Raw genomic sequence first — 19328 nt, 5'->3', positions numbered from 1 at the left:
ATTGGAGCAGTTGTGGGGATTGAGTGGAAAGTAATGGTGAGAGTGTGTTAGAAAGGGAAAGAGGGGTAGTGACTGGGTGAAGAGGGTGGTGGTGAAATTTGAGATTAGAAAGGGAAAGATGGGTGGTGGCAAGGTGAAGAGGGTTAGGGTTAGAAAGGTAATTGGGTGAAGGAGGTGGTATATTGATGAAGATAAGGGTAATTTAGAGATTTTAGATAATTTTTTAGGATTTGGATAATTTTACCCGTAAAAACAATTTTTTATAAATACAAATAGTAATTTTTTTTTCTATAAGTAGATATATCAGCGCTTTCAATTTTCATGAATACAAATGCTAGTTTACTCTTTTTTAAAAATAGACACAACGAAACTCCAGAGTAGTACATAGTAACACTTTGACCATTTCCGTTGGATGACTCAACTAACCTAACTGTTCCAAAAATGTGGATTCAATAAGCTCTCACCGCCAAGTGGTGGGTAAATCGGTAAATCCAAAACAGCGCAACCACCACGTGTCGCTTCATCAGCTCATTGGCTGCTCAAGAATCAAGCAATCCCGCTTCCAATACCATCCCATCCCCCATTCAACACGAAAACCATCTTCTACTTGTTTCCAACGGATTCCCTTCATTTTCTCGCTCGAGAAAAATGTCGAGAAACGGCGACGTAGAGCAAGAGAACGCTCCCACAGCTGAATCGAGCACGAGAACAAGACGCAGAGGAGACCCTTTCTTGATAGCATGCAAGGGCTTCAGCTTAGTCACCTCTTTGGCTGCCATTCTCTGCATCGTCGCTAACGCCCTCTCCGCTGTGCTTTCCTTCAAACACGGATCAGATGTCAGCTTTCAACTTCCACTCTCTCCAAAGTTTCTCTCCTTATATGCCAATCGACGTTTTCTTCTATTAATACCGTTCGCTTTTCTTTGCGTTTCAGTTTTTCGATGGAATTTTTCGGTGTTACGCCGTGCTCATAGCGTGCTTTGTGGTCCTGGCTGAAACCGAATGGAGTTTCATCATGAGGTTCTCCAAGGTGAGAGCTTTCTTTGTTAGCTTTGTTGTGCCCTAACTTTCATTCATCTGTTGATGATTGAAATGGTTTTTGTATTATTGCTGATAACATTGTTTTTACAATTTAATTTGATTATTCTATTCAACCACTTTTCAGGTTTTGGAGTATTGGGCTGGTAGGGGTATGCTGCAGATTTTGTATGTCTTCACACTTCTGTGACGATTGTCTTTTGATGCCCAGTTCCCATTACGTTCTAAGTTAGCTTTGGTTATGTTTATCTTGTTATATGCACTGGTCATGTTGGTTTTCAATTAAACAAGTTGTGTCACAATTGCAGCCGCTATGTTGCTGTTGCGGTGCCTTGAGCAACTGCACCGCAGCGGCAATTGCACACATTGCAATGCAACTGAAACCGCAATTTAACAATTAGTTAAGCAACTATGTTTTTAAGTTGTCACCTGGTAGAAGCTTATTAGCCTGATAAAACTTGTTGGTTTAAAACAGGAATGAATAATGATGTTAATTTAATTGTATTTTCCACTAATAATAAGTGTTATTTTTTTACCTTTGGTAAATAAAACGTTATTATTTATTGGATTACACTGGGTAAATTAATGAGTACTGGTATTCATAAGTTTGGAAGATATTTATTTACTTCATCATACTTAAACTTAGTAGTTTGGTTTCTGAATGCTGAATGCTGATTTTGTGTATGCAGTGTTGCAGTCATGACAAGGGCTTTCCCTGACTATTTTGGGGAGCGAAGGGATCTTGTTCTTTTTCAGAGCATAGCGAGTTATTTGCTTCTTGCATGTGGTCTGATTTATGTTGTTTCGGTAAGATCGTTGAACAGAGCAAACTAACAGTGTATTTTTTTTTCCTTTTTTATTTGTGCAATGTGATTAATACCAAGCGTTGCTGTTCAGTAGTAAATTCTTGATAAGAGAAGTACGATTTAAGGATTTTTACTAATTAGTTTGACAATTTTTAAATTTTAATTGCAAGTTCGAATTCCTTTTAATCTATGCCTTTTCCGTTGATTTGACAAGAATATTTGATGGTCAATACGATATTATCATAGCGAAGTGCAATATTGTAGATTGCATGACCTAAACATGTCTGGTTCTTTATACTTCTCTGAAAATAGTATTTTCATTCTCAAATGTTCTAGCTTGCATATTCAAAACTTCATTTCGTACTTTTGAAAGAAAAGCAAAGCTGAAGTCACTCTTTTGTTCATTTTGTTTTCATTTGAAGGGAGCCCTATGCATTGGTTTTCTGAAACGCGCTCGTCAGAAGCAGGAGATCTCAAGAGAGCAAGCAGCAAAGGATTTAGAGGTAAACTGCTATGTTGAGATGTTATGGCCACAAAATATATGCATGTCTGTAATACTTGCCTTTCCTTATTCACAATGTGATGCACTAATTGCAACATGAAATTTGATACTAAAAATATGATTTTTGAGTTGGAGGAAACATCATTATGATGTGCTTTACAGATCTTAGAATTTTCCTTCTACATGTCAGATCTGGATATTGAAGATTATTGCATATAATCACTCCTGGAATTGATGCTTGGCATTTTCACATTTGAGAGTCTGGCTGTAAATAGTACACCCAATGAAATTGCTGCATTTGAATCTTGAAAGTAGTGCTCACAGGACTACATGTATAGTTCAAATAGATTTTATATGGAAGGCTTGCAAATTCGCTGTTAGTTTGTTGTGCTTACATTCCAATAGACTTGTTTTTGGAGTTTTAGGCGCAATACTAATTCAATAGAATAGATTTAGTCTTCAATCTTATGTGAGAGTATTTGGATACTTTTACAAAGATATTTTCTTCTTCTTCTTACCTGTACTTGCTTTCATGGACATCTCCAGGAGTTGGAACGGCGCAAAGAGGAACTTGAACAACTGCTCCTTGCAGAAAGGGTGTAGTCTGAAATTGAGTCAAAGTAAAGATACCTGTGCCGCAGACTAATCAATCGTCATTTTTGTTATTGTTGTTGCTGACAGATGAATTGTTTTTGTTCATTATAACAATTGGATTATGTTCGTGAAGTGCGGGTTACTAATCTTTTCTATTGTGTGTAAATATGTAAAGTAACATGTATATTTTTGTTTCAACTTCCAACTTCTATTCATAAGCTTTAATCCAATGTTAACTGACGTTAGATAATAAAGACCTCAATTTGTTCAAAAGAAGTTTGTTTTGTACATTACTTTCGAAGCTGTAATTGACTAAAGGAATATCGAGCATTTTGAGACATTCAACGAGATATATATGCAACTGTTATATTAAAATTCTCCAACTAATGGATGCAGAGTATTTTAATATATGTGTGGTTCACAAATCACAGTTAAATACATAGAAGTTTCAACCGGACATTTAATTCATGAATTTGATTATCTGCCTTGTGAGTTGATACTCAGATTACTATTTACCCCGTTTGTTTTTGTTCTTTGGTGCATTCCAGTTCTGAGAAAATCTTGTAAGTCCTTGTTTGAATGCCCCAAGGTTTACCCCATTTGTGACCAAGATGCTCGTTACTCCCAATCCCGAGACCTGTCATAGATGTCAAGAAAATATTAGAAAGTTAATTGGAAAAAAAGAAAGGATAGATGTGAAAGTTACCCCTTGGATGTTGTTGTCATCATCATCAAAGAAGAGCATAGAGTTATACGGGACACCAGTCTTGGAATGAATATTCTGTAAATGATCTGTTTTGTTTCCCCAGTTGTAAAATATTTCCTGACATGAGAGAGAAAGAACACAAGAGTAAGACAACAGAGGGAACATGAATGAGAAAGAGAAAGAGAAAGAGAGAGAGATTGAAGAATGGAGACCTGGGCAACAAACATGGAAGTGATGTTGAGTTTGTTAAGATAAGTTCTGGCTATGTCGGGGGTTGGTGATTTAGATGCAATTGCAAGGTCAACCCGTTTGTGTTTGAGTGCATGCATGATGCCCTTAACTTGAGGAAACAGATAAGGTGTGTCACTCTTGGAGCGGCACTCACTGGACATTAATGTGATGTGAGGATGAATCAGAATATAATATAAATGTATAAATCTCATAGTGATTCATACATACCAGTAGAAAGGCCAGAGAGTGTGATCAAGATCAAAAACAACCAGCTTAGGAATAACTTGGAACACTCCCATCAGCTGCACTGCCTCGGCCTTCACCTTCTCTATGTCCTCCATCTCCCCGAATTGTGATGATGCATGCCCTTCATACCCACTCTTTTATATGGATAGAGTAGCTATCCTTCGTCACATTTTTTTCCTAATATTATCCGAATAGAATTTTTTATGCTTGTGAACTTTGATTCTCAAAGATATTTGGGCCACCATTTAATAATTTTACAAGTTTAAATATAAACATAATTTACTCTAAAATGTATATGAATATATGAACATTTATATATAATTAAAAAAAAACATTTTGAAGAACATTATTGTTAAGCAAAATCTTTAAAATATTGATTTCCTAAGTTTTGGAGAAGAAAATTAATATTTTATTATTATATTATTGTGTTACCCAATCAATGACATTCACTGGCACAGTGGTTGCGGACTTGCGGTTGTGGACTCCGTGCACCTCACCGGCGTCATCTTCTTCTTCCTTCTTCTCTCGATACAAACAGGGTAACGCTCTCTATTCCCTTCTTCTTCCATGCCACAACTACATACTTGCTTCTATTTTCTTCCTTGTTATTCCGCACCCAATTGCTTCTGTCTTCACTGTTATCCACTTCGTTCCTCTTCCCTCTTCACCTTTCTGCAACCTTTTTATCTTTTTCATTATTTTTTGTGATGATAACCATCTTTTCAACTAAGCAATTCAGGAAGCTTCTAATCTATGTTTTATGTATTGTTAGCTGCATTTTGGCTTATTCTTTATCTGCATTGTGTTTGTGTATTAGAAGGGTAAAAGAAAACCAACATGATATCGAAACTCATTTTCATGTTTAACGCTCCAAATCTTGTTGATTTTATGGTTTAATAAATGATGCTCATGTGAATCGAAGCTCCTTTTAATTAAGCATTTGAATTTTTGCAGATTAGGAAGAGACTGAGAATTTGTGGAGTTGGTTTACAATATCTGTGTTCATCTATTAAAAATGGCTTGCCAAATAGGATCTATGTGGAGGTTATCAATTACAGAGAATGGATGCATAGAAAAATCGTGTATGGCCCTCGCCAATTCTAGAGCACACTGCTGTCGCTGCGAGCCGAGTTGTGGTATTTTAGGTCTAAAACTTGGCCTAAAGTCAGCGCCATTTCACCAGAGCTGGTAAAATTTGAATGCCTATATCAAGTTTTAGTTTTCAGCTGTTAAGATTGTGCAACATTCTGTTACGAGGGTGTTTAGGGTGATGAATTATTAGCAGGATAAATAATTTCTCTTTTCAAATTCGACACTTTACCATAAAATGTTCTTCGGTTTCATAATAATGGCTGCAAGAAAATTATATCACTTCGGGTGTTTCTCATCTTATTGAGGGATAACTGGTTATTTCTGTAACCATGTGATAATGATTGTCTTTCAATTCATTGGCTCAGTTTCCTTGGAAGAAGAGCTGGCTGGAAAATAGCTTTTGCCTTGAACACAGGTGGAGTGCCTGGTGATGGTGATCAACAAGGCCTCGATGATTCCAGTTCCGGTTTCAGTGGTACTCGATTGAGTAGGATACTGAGTGCAGGTGGTAGACAACTTCTGGAAAAGCTAAACTCAGCTAGAAAGAACCTCCCCATGAAAGTATTCTTGCTACTTCTAGGTTTCTATACAGCAAATGCTCTTGCTACAATCCTTGGACAAACCGGTGATTGGGATGTTCTGGTTGCCGGTGTTGTGGTGGCTGCGATCGAGGGAATTGGTATGCTGATGTACAAAAAGCCGCCTAGTGTGAGAACAGGGAGGTTTCAGTCTTTTCTTATGATGATGAATTTCTGGAAGGCTGGCATATGTTTGGGCCTCTTTGTGGATGCTTTCAAGTTAGGCAGCTAAGGATACCCAAGGCCTATCCCTGTTGTTGTATCATGGCCCTTACGCAATATCTTCTGGTATGAAATTTTAGAATTCAATTCCCTGTGTACTGATTGGAAACTAGGATAGGTAAGAGAAAATATCGCTGAAATGAACTGAGCAATCTAGGAGAAGTTGGTTAATCACATCCTCAATATCATAATGATCACATTATGTAGACTAAGCAATCTAGGAGAAGTTGGTTAATCACATCCTCAATATCATAATGATCACATTATGTAGTTGTACAATTTTTGGACCTAAGTTATCATGTTAATAAGGCTAAACTGTTACTATAACTTTTCAATGATTAAATGAACCCAAATAAGAAAGCTAAGTTTGGTGAATAAGACTTTATGAATTAGATGCTTTCATTGCATCTCTGATTTTCTTGAAAGGAAAATTGTAATGTGCAGCACAATTCATCTTTGCTATGATCTTATTAAAGTATTATATATCACAAATTACATATTTAGTTAATAATGCCGAAAGACAGATTTATTGAAGGGATATGATCACAACTATGATTATCATGTCTAATAAATTGCTTGGTTGAGTACAAGGCAACTGTATATATGACTGTATCAGGCATATAATGCCTTCGATCAAAAGCTACAAAGGTGTGGGTGTCTATGTAATTTTTCTCTTTGCATTAGAGCATCTAAAACAAAAACATGAAATTTAAAAGAAAAGTGCTCGCTGTTTCTATGACTTAGGCATGTATATAAAAATTAGAGGCAAATCATTCTTCAGACGCAGCACTTGCAGCACTCAGGTCTACAGAAAGATCAAGAACCTGAAACAAAGAATAAGAACAATATTAAAATCAAGTAAAAATTTTCCAGAGCTCTCGAATCTCCATTGTTGTTAAATATTTATATTCCTTTTGACATGAAGTTCTGTCATGTAACATTATATCTGGAACACAAAGGTGAGTGCAAGTGAATGCAAATGCGAAATTCCATCATCAGATAGAAAATCATATACAATCTAAATGAAAATAACAAATAGAAGATATCGTTAACTGAGAGAATATATAATTTCAAAGTGTAGAAATAAATATGCCACTTTGTTTTCATTCATTTTTCTTGCCTACTGTAATGTTTCTCTGATTTCTCAATGTTTTCATACTGCAGCTATAACTACTTGCAATTGTTTGAAATATCTAATTTCAGTAACTAGTAGTTACCTTTCCAGTGATCTTATTGTACATGTCGATCACATCTTGTACTGTGGTCTCAAAATGTGTGGTAGCATCATAGCTCTGCAAGGATTGAATTTTAGGTTAGTACAACCAACTTTCGAAGATAAAAGGGAAAAGGACGGAGATTCCCCAGGCTGATTAAGAAGCATGATAAAAATTTATATTCTTCTTGACATGAGTTGTCAATTACTTTGTTTTAAATTTAAACCATTCTGATTTTTAATTCTCTTTTCCTCCCACACATATTCAAGGCTTGTATTTATAGACTCAGGATTTTCCATCAGTTACATAAGATAGTCAACATGTTGTGTATTGGCATTGCTCTATATAATTTATTCAAGTGCCCTTCCACAAAGATCAGGAAACAAAAACAAGGAAAGAAAATTTTTAAAGAAAATGCTTATGGAGATTCTGCTTAGTAGTTACCTTAGAGATGAAACAGCTATCAGCTTCATGATCATTGATGGGATGATATCTGTCATAAATGTCATAGAATATCTCATCTACAGGTCCAAGAAGGTCAATACCGGGCTTCAACTCCACCTCAGGTTGATCAGTCTCTGCTTCTGTTGTAACAAAAGCAATAAATTTTCCTTTCGGGGCCACGTTGTGAGCATAAGAGCAGCAGAAGAGATACCTTCAATAACAAGGGAAAAATCAGAAAACCAGAACCTACAAAGTTGGAAGTTACAACACTCACAAGTAAAACTCCATTCTCTCACTCTTGTATAGATTTATATGTTTTTTAAGTTGTATCTAACAACAGAAGGATCCTAGTAAATGGAGTATATGTATAAAACCACTACAGTAGATCAATGCAAACTTACATATCTGATTTTCGACCGAGTTGCTTCTGTGGCAGAATGACCTGTGCAGAGTGACAATTATTTGTGTCTGGAATAGGATGGCTCATAATACATATTGCACGTGCAACTTTTCCAACCTTATGAACCTGTTAAATTAATTAAAATAATGTCAGACGAAGATCATACTGAAACATGCATGTGTTGTACTGCAATTTATACTTAACAACACAGTTGTGCAAACTACAACATTTCCAATACCTAAATATAAACATACTCTATAACCTTGGAAAATTTAAGAGGATACCTTATCAGGCAGATATGATGGATCACACACCACTTTCTTGCACTTGGCTGTCTCTCCTTCGGAGGTCACACCGACGGCTTTGCCATCATCACCAAACTCTACCTGCATAGTAGAACAAAAATTGTGCAGAAAGAAATATATAGCAAGTAACCTGACAGGGTAACTAATCTATGTCTAATTGATTATTTTGTTTTATCAGTAACTTGTGAGGCAGAAAATAAATGAACTGCTATATAACATATCTCCAAGTGAAAGTATCAGAAAAAATTATCATTTCAAAGTTGAAGTTTAATTCCCTTGATGCAAGTTTCCTTCCAATACATTTCATATGATTTTTCTGAATACATAGAAGTATAGCCACAGGCTTACCTTGCATTCTGGCTTGTTGAGCATGTAAGTTCCACCATACACAGCACTCAAACGTGCAAATGCCTTTCGGCCATCAAAGAAGTCGAAATCAGCGTTAGTTCCTGAAGTATGCAAAGTCCAACAGAGAAAAGGAAAGAGAGAAGTGGAGGAGAACCTGAGGAAGCTCTCCAAGTCCATATAGTGGATATATGTAAGGTGAACCTCCTTGAAAACGTGCTAGGGACTCTGCATATAGCTGTAGAAAACAGACAACAAATAACAAATTACATGACTATAATTACAAAATATACGAAGTTACTCAATATTTTTAGATATATAATGTTATAGGGGAAAGAACTGATTCCTTTTTTCTGCATAATATAGTACCTTTACTCTCTCTACAAATCCCTTGGCTGGCTCATCCAAGTAACTATCATCGAGATGAAGTGCCAAGGCATGACCAATAAAGTCAATTGTATCATCTTCCAACCCGTACTTGCTACATTTACACAACCAAAAAAGAAAAGTTCATGATAGGACAGCACCAGCTGATACAAAAGCTAAAAATGATGCACTCGATCTACTAGATGTAAAGCATAATTTGTCTAGTCTTTCATCTAAGTTTATTCTGCGTATGTAGTTACATCTTTGTTTCCATAATTTTATGAAGGAAAAAAGTCAGTGACATATCTAGTAATTTTGCTTTAGAAGGCAAGGAAGGAAGAAATTGCATACGATATGAGCTGTCTTGCTGTAACCTGGTTCAAATCTAGTCCTTCATGAGATTTGGGATCATTTGAATCATAATCCTGGACATAAATAAAGAACTTTCTAGCACGGCGCTTCTCAAACAGTCCCATTAATGGTGATTTCAATGCTTCAACATCCGTGGCTGGAACTTTGTAAATCTGAAAAATGTAAATAAAATACGAAGTGCAAGTGTTCAACAGTTTGCAATACAGAAAGGTACCAAAATGTGAATAAGAAATTGATGAATATGTTGCATACCTTTCCCTTATTATACACAAAACTTCCATCTACAGCTTTGAAGTGTAAATACTTTGTAACATCCGTGTGGATGAGAACGCGAACCAAAACTTCATTGGCCATCATAAACTGCCAAAAAAAAAAAATTAAAAAATAAAAATCCAGGATTCTGTTTTTGTCATAGATTGAAGAGAAAGGAAGATATACAAGCAAACAGTGTAGTAAATAGAAGAAAAGGAAAAGAATAAAAGAAAATAATTTATTTATTTACTTGAAGCAAGGTGCAATGTTTGTTTCACATGCATTATTGAGATTACATTACAAGAGAAGTTGTGTGATCAAACCTTAGGTATCATATCAACATTGAATTCCCTGCTGGAACCTAGGTTCTCAGGTGGCTTGTCCTCTCCCCTAAATCGCTTCCATAGCTATATATATCACAACAGAGAAACAAGTTTTGTATTAGTGAACGAAAAGAGTGCATGAAAAATCTAATAATAATTCTGCTGTTGCAAACTTGCAATAGAGGAGTGTGACCTGTGTGAGATTAAGCGATGTAGATGCCCCTCCATAGTAGTCATTTCTATCCATATGCAGTACCTGATTCAATTAGTCGATTAAGGGCAAGTATTAATTCTTTCTATGAAGATGAACTTCCAAACATTCATTTGTGTTGTAATTCCAATGACCTGTTAATTATACAGGCTTATATTGACATGGTTTGTTTAAGGTCATAATTAAGATCATTTTAAGGTGCATTTATTCTAACTGTACGAGGAAAAACATAACATTCTTTTAATAAATAAATAAGAGAAGTGATTAGAGGATGTGTGGTGTTACTTTGAGGCCATCAACTGAGAGAAGGCCACTGAGGATGCATTCCTTGAGTCCAGTGCCAAGGACAATTACATCGTACTCTTCATCCATCGCACAATATTATTATTGTTATTATTATCAAGTTTGAAAGAGAAAAGCAAAAAAGGAATTGAAACAAGAGTTTTAATATGAATTATATAAGAGCGAGGAATTGAAGGAATGTTAGTTTTTTGGATGAAGCAGAAGAGGTCCTTAGCGGCAAAGTAACGACACTAACGCGAACCCAAAATAACTCTTCTTTCTCATCATTCACACACGTGTTTGCTCTTTTCAGGACTCATTACTATATATAACATCCAATCATTTTAAACTTATGTTTGCAAACTCCTTCTAGGATTTAGTATATTCACAAGTTTAGAGATATTTGATTCTTCAACACAATAAATAAATAAGTTGAATGATTTTTTAAATTCTTTTATGAACAAATTTTTATTAACTAATTATGGAATATTCTTAAAACATTATAAGACTAATCTTATTTAAAATATTTTCATATACATAAATATTCAATGATATGCATTACTATTTTAATAAAAGTGTTAATTTTAAATTTGTTATTTCAAATCTCACATATAAAGTAACGCATAAATGAATGGTAACATAACTTATACTAATCTCTAGAGAAGTACAGAGAAAGCAAGATTTATTTATATACAAAAAAATTTAAGTATAGTTGGGTGCATCGTCTTTACTATGAGTTTGTCGACATAAATATATTACATAAACTAATTTAAACAAATTAAACCTAAGACAATCAGTTCATCCCATCGCTCTTAGTCTATCTTCTAAATCAACGTTTTTGCTTTATTTAAGGTAACCTGCACTGCAGGAGGACAAAAAGAGAAATGACTTTTCAAAACATGTAGTGAATCATTCATAGAAAAAACAGATATAAAATATAATAATTTATGTGTTTATACTGTCAATATGTGTGTGCAGATTCCACGTAACATAAATACAAACTATACTGAAGTTTTATGTATATGTATAAATACAAACTGTACTGAATTATATGCATTTATCATGAAAACTAATTAATTAGACTGCGAAATACTCTTACCTTTTTCCTAAGGGTGCTGATCCGTAACTTATGTTTTTTCATCATGAAACGCAAATTAGTTAGTATTCTTTATTTGTCAGAACTCAGATGCGTGCACTCAACCATGCATAATTGATCATAAGAATGCAGAACATCGCAGTTATGGATTATTCATAGTCATATTAGAGTTGGCCTTACTAAATTCCTACTCTTATTTGGAAACAATAACAATAATAATAGCAGTTTTATGACATAATTTTTGTCAAATGTTACTTGAAAATTATAGACTCTAACTAAAGAATTAACTATTATCAATCAATTTTAATCAATTTTTTTAAAAATTTCATTTTAAATTAACATTCTTTCTTCACGCACCTTTTTTTTTTTTTTTTACCGCAATGCTCTCTCACAGCCTCTCACTAAAAGATTAACACATTAGAAGAATATTCAAAATCACATTAAAAATATCTAAAAATATAATATTTTTATTATGTTGGAACATTCAAAATTAAAAAAAATGAGATTTATTTATGTTAGGTTAAATTTTCAAAATAAAAAATACTAAATCTAATATCATCCAAAAGTTTCTAAAACATCCAAATAAACATCCGAAACTATTCATAAGAAGAACATCCAAAAAATTCTACTAAAAATGAATATTTAAAAGTAGGATATAACATCTATCCAAACTAAAAACAGATTAGATTCATTTGTTTTAGGTTAAATATCCAAAACTAAAAAATGTTAAATATAACATATACATAAAAAAAATTCAAGTTAAGCCTTAAATTGGTAAAATTTTTACTTCTTAAAAATAACTTATCAAAACTAAGTTTTGAAAAGCTAAATTTTAAAAGATTATAACATTTATGATTCATAAATTAAACTAAAAATAATTTTCAATAAACATAAACAACAATAATTATATTTGATAAAATAATATTTAAAATTAAAAAAACTAAATTGGCATAATATAATAATAAATTTAGATATTTATTAATATATAAAATTATATTAAATTTTTTTAATCTTAATAAGTATAAATTAACTTTTAAAAATCTTCTTAAATACTTAAATAAAATACTCCTAATTTAAAAAATTATAAATACAAATACAAACACAATCTTTTTAATTTCTCAAACACACCATAAAATGATTGTGTTTTTTTTCAACAGACTTTAACAAATTAAGTCTAAAAGTGAGTGTAAAAAGATGGGGGAAATAGTTTTAGAAAAGAAAAAAAGAATTAACTGCGACAAATTTTAATTTCTTATATTTTTCTTTATTAAATTATTCTTTGTTTTCATATATGATAATAAATTTTAAATATTACTTTGAAAACAAATAGAAGTAGTTTAATTTAGTAGGCCTTGGTCTCCGTACAAAAGGTCCATCATTCCATCATGCTTGGCAGCTATGAATCTATGTGGCCGAAACAGTGACACATGACACATGAATCAAAGAAAACAAGCCTCGTACTCGGACCAGTCCCCTCATTGCTGTACCCGCTTCTCGGTTCTCATCAGGCACTCACCATAAATAGTTAAATACATATGTCACTCCATAATTAGTCCATATGGTAGCATTTTAGTTTCTTAATCAAGTTTCCAGAGACAATAAAAAATTATTTTACTTAATATTTATTAATTATTAGTAAAATAATGATATAATTTAGATGTAATAAATATACAACTATAAATATTATGGGTATAAAATTATAAATATTTTAAAATAAAGTGATAATACTTATAAAAAAACAAAAATTATATATTTTAATATATTGATAAGGTTATTTTATTTTGTGAATACAAATTATTGAGACGGATTAATTTTTAACTTGTTAGATTAAAAATATTATAAAAAAAATAACAAAGGTTAAAATTTTATTTGGTTTTTAAAATTAAAAACATGTTTTAATTTAATCTTTAAAGTTTTACCTCTTTAACATAACAGTTGATTTTTTTATTGTATGCATTGTACTAATACATTTTTTTGGGATAATTATAATTGTATTCCTTATTTAATTTTAACTAATTAGTAATTATGGAAATTGTATCCTCATTTGATATATTATTGTAGCTAGTATTTATTTAAAAAAATTTATGTATATACTAAAAATTAATCATTAAATTAGCTATAATATATTATATATACTATTTAATTTATTTTTAGTATATATTTTTATATTTTAATATATATTTTATATAAAATAAAATACTAAATTAGTTTTTTTATATTTGGACATAATCCTGTTTTGGTTCTTAAAGTTTAAAGTGTCCTATTTGAATAAAAAAAATGTATTTAGTTTCAATTTAGTCCCGCTGTGAGGTTCAAAGTTAAATAATTAATGGAATGTCCTACATGACAGCAGTACAAGAATAAGGTCGATAATCTAGAAAACAAGTACAAGCACCATAGGCACAAAATTAACTGTGGATGCATCAATATACTTATTTATCAGTCTTCTTATAATTTAAATAAAATATTTTCTATAGAACTAAAGAGAATGATAAATGATACATCCACGCTTGATTTTGTACCTCTAGAACTTGTACTTATTCTCTAAATTATCGATCTTGTTCTTGTACTGCTATTATGTAGGATATTCCGTTAATTATTTAACTTTGACTAAACGGTGAGACTACATTCAAGAAAAATAAAACTTTTTTGGATTCAAATGTGATACTTTAAACCTTAAGAACCAAAACAGGATTACGTCCAAACGTAAGGGACCAATTTAATACTTTATCCTTTTATATAAATGACTAATGTGGTGTCTTATTTTTATATACATGTAATATAATTATATTTTTATTGATTTATTTTGTATTTTCTTTATTAATACCTTTAATACCTTTAATTATTTATTATTGTTAATTTAAATATTTTTTTCAGAATTTTTTATTTTTTATTTTTAAATTTTGGACCTTCTAATATGATTCAAGTCAAGTCAAGTTTCACTGCAAAAAATATGTTGAATACCGTCAGATTTAGCGATGAATGTTACCACGGATTTAGCAGCAAATTTTCTGACAGTTACAAGTGAAAATTCGTCCTTTGAAGAAGTTACCGTCAGATTTAAAATTTCACCGCTAAATCCGAGAGGAAACAGATGCGCGGAAATTAATTTTATTAGTGCTGAGTTTATCATCGGATTTTCTGTCGAAAAATTTTGATAGTAACAGGATTTAGTGAAACTCGAACACAAAACCTCTCTCTCTCTCTCTCTCTCTCTCTCTCTCTCTCTCTCTCTCTCTCTCTCTCTCTCTCTCTCTCTCTCTCTCTCTCTCTCTCTCTCTCTCTCTCTCTCTCTCTCTCTCTCTCTCTCTCTCTCTCTCTCTCTCTCTCTCTCTCTCTCGTCCATTGAAGTCGGTTGCACTGCTACTACTTGCAGATTAGCATATTGTCATCACTGCTGTTGGAGCCTCTGCCATGCCGTTGCTGGAGCTTCTGCCGTGCCACTGCTGTTGATGTTCCTTCCTGTCGATCGGAGGTCGTCGCCTTGTCACTATCATCGCGGCTGAGTTACATCGCGCCAACATAAAGTTGTTGTCCATTTTTTGTTGTTACTTGTTATATGTAAGTCCCAGAATATTTAAAAATTTTATTATAAATTAATTTCAAGTTTAATTATTTATTTATAGCTTTAATTTTAAAAATTACTTTATTAAAGATAATTAAAGTTTTGATTAATTGAGTTTGAAATAAATTAAGATTCTTATTCAATATTATAACTATTAAAGTGTTTTCTATATTTAAATTATAAAGTTTAGTAATTATAAAATAAAAAGAATTTTATATGATTTAATTTAAATCATTGATAGTTTGAAATTCAATACTTTAATCTTTATAAGTAAAGAAAATTAGTTACATTATCTTATATTTTAAATTAGAATACTTGATTGAGAATTAAGTAGTAAATTGATAATGAAGTAATATCTTTAAAGTAATTCTTTTAAAAATAAATTAGATTTTAATTAATTACAATATCCCCAAATTTTATTAAAATTACCCAAACCTCAATCTACCAAAGTATTCCTAATTTCAAAGTGCCCAAATCAAACCCTAATTCCCTTGGACCCAACCTTCACCGCCACTCCATGCCGCCACTCCCTTAACCCAGCCCTATACCATTCAGAAAGAAATAAGGAAAGAAAAAAGAAAAAAAAAAGGAAAGAAACGCAGAACAGAGAGGAAAAGAAAAGAGTGAGGGCTGCGACGGGGAAGGAGGGAAGAAGAGAAGGAAAGCCGCGCCTTCACCACGCCGCTGCCACGGTTCCGAGGAGCTGATACGCGAGGAGCCCTGGTCCGTTCACGAGCCACTGTCATGCACAAGAAGAGGAGAGAGATCGGGCAGAGAGAGAGACGCGAGGAGGAAGAAGGGATTCGCACTGCCAGTTGTGCCGCCACCGCCACGGGAGGGTCGCCGTCGTTGCGCTGGCCATCGTCGTTGTCTGAGACTGTCCACGTCGCCGTTGCCTTGAGCCAGTCCTTGTTGAGGCTGTCGCTGTCGCTGAAAGGGGGATTTGTGAAGGGAACCACGACGGGAAGAAGACGAAGCTACCTCTGTCGCCACCGTGGAAAACCACAAGCCCGCCGCCATCATCATTGTTAGTGGTGTCACCGTTCCATGCCGCCGCGTCCTACAACCGCTGCTGTTGAACCACCGTCACTATGAGGAACAAAACACGCAAATAGGAGAGAGAATAGGAAGCCTAGTGGGAGCTCCGTCACTGCCCAGCCGTTGCCATCGCTGTGGGTTGTGTTGCCGAGTTTCTGTCGCCGGGATCCACTGCTGGTAAGAACGTTCTTTCCTCTAATTTCCATTTCTTTTAATTTCTGAGAATATTATTTTCATTGATTTTGTTATAGTTGTGTCGTTGTGTCTCGGGTCATCGAAAATCTACCACTGGAGCTTTTGGTAGCCACCATCACTAGAAGTAGCTGCCATCTGATCGGTTCAGATGGTCACTGCTACTTTGTTTCTCGTGGTGAGTTATTTGGTTCTGTTTCAATTTACCGTAATACTCCATTACTAATTTTGTTCTATTTCTGCTTAATATCAATTCCGCGTTAAATTCTAATTTATGTCAAAAGAGTGTTGTTGCTGTGATTCTTGATGCCGCTACAGATATTACTTGAAAACAAACAAGGTTGTTGCCGCTACTGTAAATTGAAAATAAAAAAAAGAGGATTTGATGCGTTTACCTACTGAGCTCAGATTAAATCAAGGTAGGAATTTTTTTTAAAATCTATTTTATATTACAGAGTTGTTATAAATAGATATTATTGCAAAAAGACATACTTCTGTGATTATATTTGTCTTGTGAATGTGATGGTTTGTTAGACTGAATTATTGGTTGCTTGATTGCGTGAGTGGTGTATGGTTGTTGATAAGAAATTGGTTTGAAATGTTAATTACTTGATTATTATGAAAAGTGGATTTTTTAGGTTTTTGAATTTATTTGGTAATGTAAATGAATTGATTTTCGGAAATGATTTGAGATATGAAAATAAATTGATTCTGGAAGCGGTTTGATTTTGAGTTAGTCTAATTCTATAACTAATTTAATATTTGAGTTGGTTTGATTTTAAAAAGAGTTTTATTATTGAAATTCGTGCAATTTGAAAATAATTTGATATTGGAACTAGTTGAATTTTGGAAAATGATTAAGATTTGGAAATGATTGAGAAAAGGTTTGAGAAATGTTTGGGTGGGACCCAAAAAGGATGGCAGAATTCGAGTTTTAGAGGAGATGCTGCCGAAATTTTATAAAAGTAGAAGTTTCATTTGAAGTAGTTATTTTAAAAGGCTTAATTTTAAGCATTAAATGATTTAAGATTACTTTATTTATCAAAGGAAGAGTTATGTTTTGGATTGGGAATTGTTAGTGAACGGAATGGAAAGAAGGATGACGAGGATTTTCTTTGAAATATGATTTTGAATGAATTTGGAAATGAGATATGGATTAATGAATGATGATGATGTTGAGAATGACTTAGACATTGATGGATGTTGAATGAATTATTTATATGGCTTATGAAATTGAATTGTCTGAGACACGAGTTTCCCTGGGTAAACGCAGTGACTTGCCACCACTTGCTCCAGGTTGAGACTCGATACTCTGTTGACCCAACGACGTAAGGGTGACCGGACACTTATAAATTCCCGGGGAATGGTACCCCATTGAGCGATTTGATATATATTTATGAGAAAAAGTTATGCATAGAATCATGGGGATGCGCATCACGGGATAGTCTAAGGTTTTCGGACTTGTCGGGTTGGCTGGATAACCGACAGATGAGCTCATTAGCCATAGGGCAGGCATGCATCATATGAATTTGTATGCTTTGCTTGGGTTTGAACTTGTTTTGGTTTGCCTAATTGTTAAACTGTTCTTAACTGCTACCTGAACTATTTGCTGTAACTACTACCTAAACCTGTGCTTTCCTTGTCTGTCTTGCCTGTGTTTATCCTAGTGTGATACATTTGAGAATGAACTTTGGTACTGAATTGATGATTGTGTTGATTGATTGCGTGGTTGGTTTCTGATTGAGAATTTCTTATAAGAAAAGAAAGTTTTTTTTTTTTATTTCTGAAAGATTAAACATTGTTTCGTTGAAAAGGTTTTGAACGATTAGCTATTGATTTTTAAAAGGATTCTTAAGGCAATGATAATCACTGAGTTTGAAAATAGTTTTCTTATTAAATATCTTCTTATGACAATTCTGAAACTTCATGGTGAGGCCGTGTGGTTAGGTTCTCACCCCCTACACTTTATCTTTTCAGGAGATGGATGAAAAAGCTCACGAAGGGTTGTATTGCGTTTCTCTTAGTTGATAATGTTGTTTAGTTTTTATTTATTTACCCCTCGCTATCAAAATTATATAATGTAAGAGGGATAAGAGTTGTATGATTTGTATGTATATAATATGTATAAGTTACTTGAGTAAGAAATTTTGTACATGTATATGCTTGTTGTTTATTTTATTTAAAAAGTATTCTTTTTCCGATTTTTCAAAAAAGAACTCTGATACGATTTCGAGTCAAAGGCTCCTATTATATTATTAAATATATGAAGTAGTCATAATACTTCTTACTATCAGAGTAGCGCAGCCGAAAGCATGACGTTCTGATAGTGAGGGTGTTACATTATGGTATCAGAGTGGTCGTTCCTGTAGAGCTTGAGGAATGAACCGACTATGCTTCAATTGCATACTCTGAGAGTCTGTCATGTAGTAGGTCTTGTTTGAATAATGAGAATTAGAGTTTTATGCACATGACGGTCTATTGATTGATGCCATTAGTCTTGCATTGCATAATTCCTGGTATTAAGTTTGGCCGGCTTAACACTAGTGAATTATGTATATGTAAGCATTAATGGGTTATCATAAATGATATGTGAGTCATAGATAACGCGAGTCGCGGGTTTTGAGAACGTTAGAGACTAAGTTCTAGAGATTATTTCTGTTTCAATGTATAATCTTTATTCGCGTTTGACATTATCTTTTTCTTTATCAATTGTATTAGAATCTCTAGTTTTTTATTTCTTTCTTGAAATGTGTTTTGGATATTTTTCTACCATATCTTGTCATTCATATATATCCTTGCTTGATTATGTTCCTAATTGTTTCTTGAATCTTTAAGGAATATTCGACCTTGACACTATTCATAAATTTGGTATTTATTGATTTGATCTTGAATTAGTTTTTGTGCAATG

General features: G+C 33.3%; 4 protein-coding genes and 1 long non-coding RNA gene across 7 annotated transcripts; 3 read left to right on the top strand and 2 right to left on the bottom strand.

The window, feature by feature from the left end:
* Positions 1-321: 321 nt before the first annotated feature.
* Positions 322-3213, top strand: LOC112791305 (uncharacterized). The gene is made up of 6 exons (XM_025834087.3): positions 322-837; positions 935-1030; positions 1166-1206; positions 1728-1845; positions 2267-2347; positions 2893-3213. Exons 1-6 carry the CDS (start codon positions 649-651, stop codon positions 2947-2949), a joined length of 582 nt encoding a protein of 193 aa, XP_025689872.1. The 5' UTR covers positions 322-648; the 3' UTR covers positions 2950-3213.
* Positions 3214-3270: 57 nt separating this feature from the next.
* LOC112791306 (uncharacterized) lies at positions 3271-4247 on the bottom strand. Its single transcript, XM_025834088.3, has 4 exons — positions 4106-4247; positions 3859-4030; positions 3647-3763; positions 3271-3577 (listed from the first exon to the last, which is right to left on the bottom strand). Exons 1-4 carry the CDS (start codon positions 4216-4218, stop codon positions 3449-3451), a joined length of 531 nt encoding a protein of 176 aa, XP_025689873.1. The 5' UTR covers positions 4219-4247; the 3' UTR covers positions 3271-3448.
* Positions 4248-4319: 72 nt separating this feature from the next.
* Positions 4320-8091, top strand: LOC112791304 (ycf20-like protein). Of its 2 annotated transcripts, XR_003817921.2 has the most exons (4): positions 4320-4662; positions 5078-5311; positions 5581-6081; positions 7757-8091. XR_003817921.2 is itself a non-coding variant. In XM_025834086.3 (3 exons), the coding sequence occupies exons 2-3, from the start codon at positions 5139-5141 to the stop codon at positions 6023-6025; spliced, it is 618 nt and encodes a 205-aa protein (XP_025689871.1). In that variant the 5' UTR covers positions 4320-4662; positions 5078-5138; the 3' UTR covers positions 6026-6342. The 2 variants fall into 2 exon arrangements, 1 of the variants encoding a protein (XP_025689871.1); XM_025834086.3 differs by lacking the exon at positions 7757-8091 and having other exon boundaries at positions 5581-6342.
* Positions 6515-10710, bottom strand: LOC112791303 (guanosine nucleotide diphosphate dissociation inhibitor At5g09550). Its single transcript, XM_025834085.3, has 13 exons — positions 10533-10710; positions 10230-10292; positions 10037-10120; positions 9714-9821; positions 9441-9613; positions 9093-9204; positions 8881-8961; positions 8727-8789; positions 8358-8459; positions 8075-8199; positions 7674-7884; positions 7233-7307; positions 6515-6839 (listed from the first exon to the last, which is right to left on the bottom strand). Exons 1-13 carry the CDS (start codon positions 10617-10619, stop codon positions 6786-6788), a joined length of 1338 nt encoding a protein of 445 aa, XP_025689870.1. The 5' UTR covers positions 10620-10710; the 3' UTR covers positions 6515-6785.
* A 4907-nt stretch (positions 10711-15617) lies between these two features.
* On the top strand, positions 15618-18578 carry LOC112791302 (uncharacterized). Of its 2 annotated transcripts, none has more exons than XR_003197190.3 (4): positions 15618-16405; positions 16480-16598; positions 16739-16839; positions 18398-18578. It is a non-coding gene; the product is annotated as an uncharacterized lncRNA (long non-coding RNA). The 2 variants fall into 2 exon arrangements; XR_003197191.3 differs by having other exon boundaries at positions 16705-16839.
* The last annotated feature ends 750 nt before the right edge of the window (positions 18579-19328 follow it).

This window comes from Arachis hypogaea, chromosome 3 (genome assembly GCF_003086295.3).
Source record: "Arachis hypogaea cultivar Tifrunner chromosome 3, arahy.Tifrunner.gnm2.J5K5, whole genome shotgun sequence".
Lineage (NCBI taxonomy): Eukaryota > Viridiplantae > Streptophyta > Magnoliopsida > Fabales > Fabaceae > Arachis > Arachis hypogaea.
The sequence above is the reverse complement of the archived record's forward strand: the minus strand, read 5'-3'. Positions and strand labels throughout refer to the sequence as shown.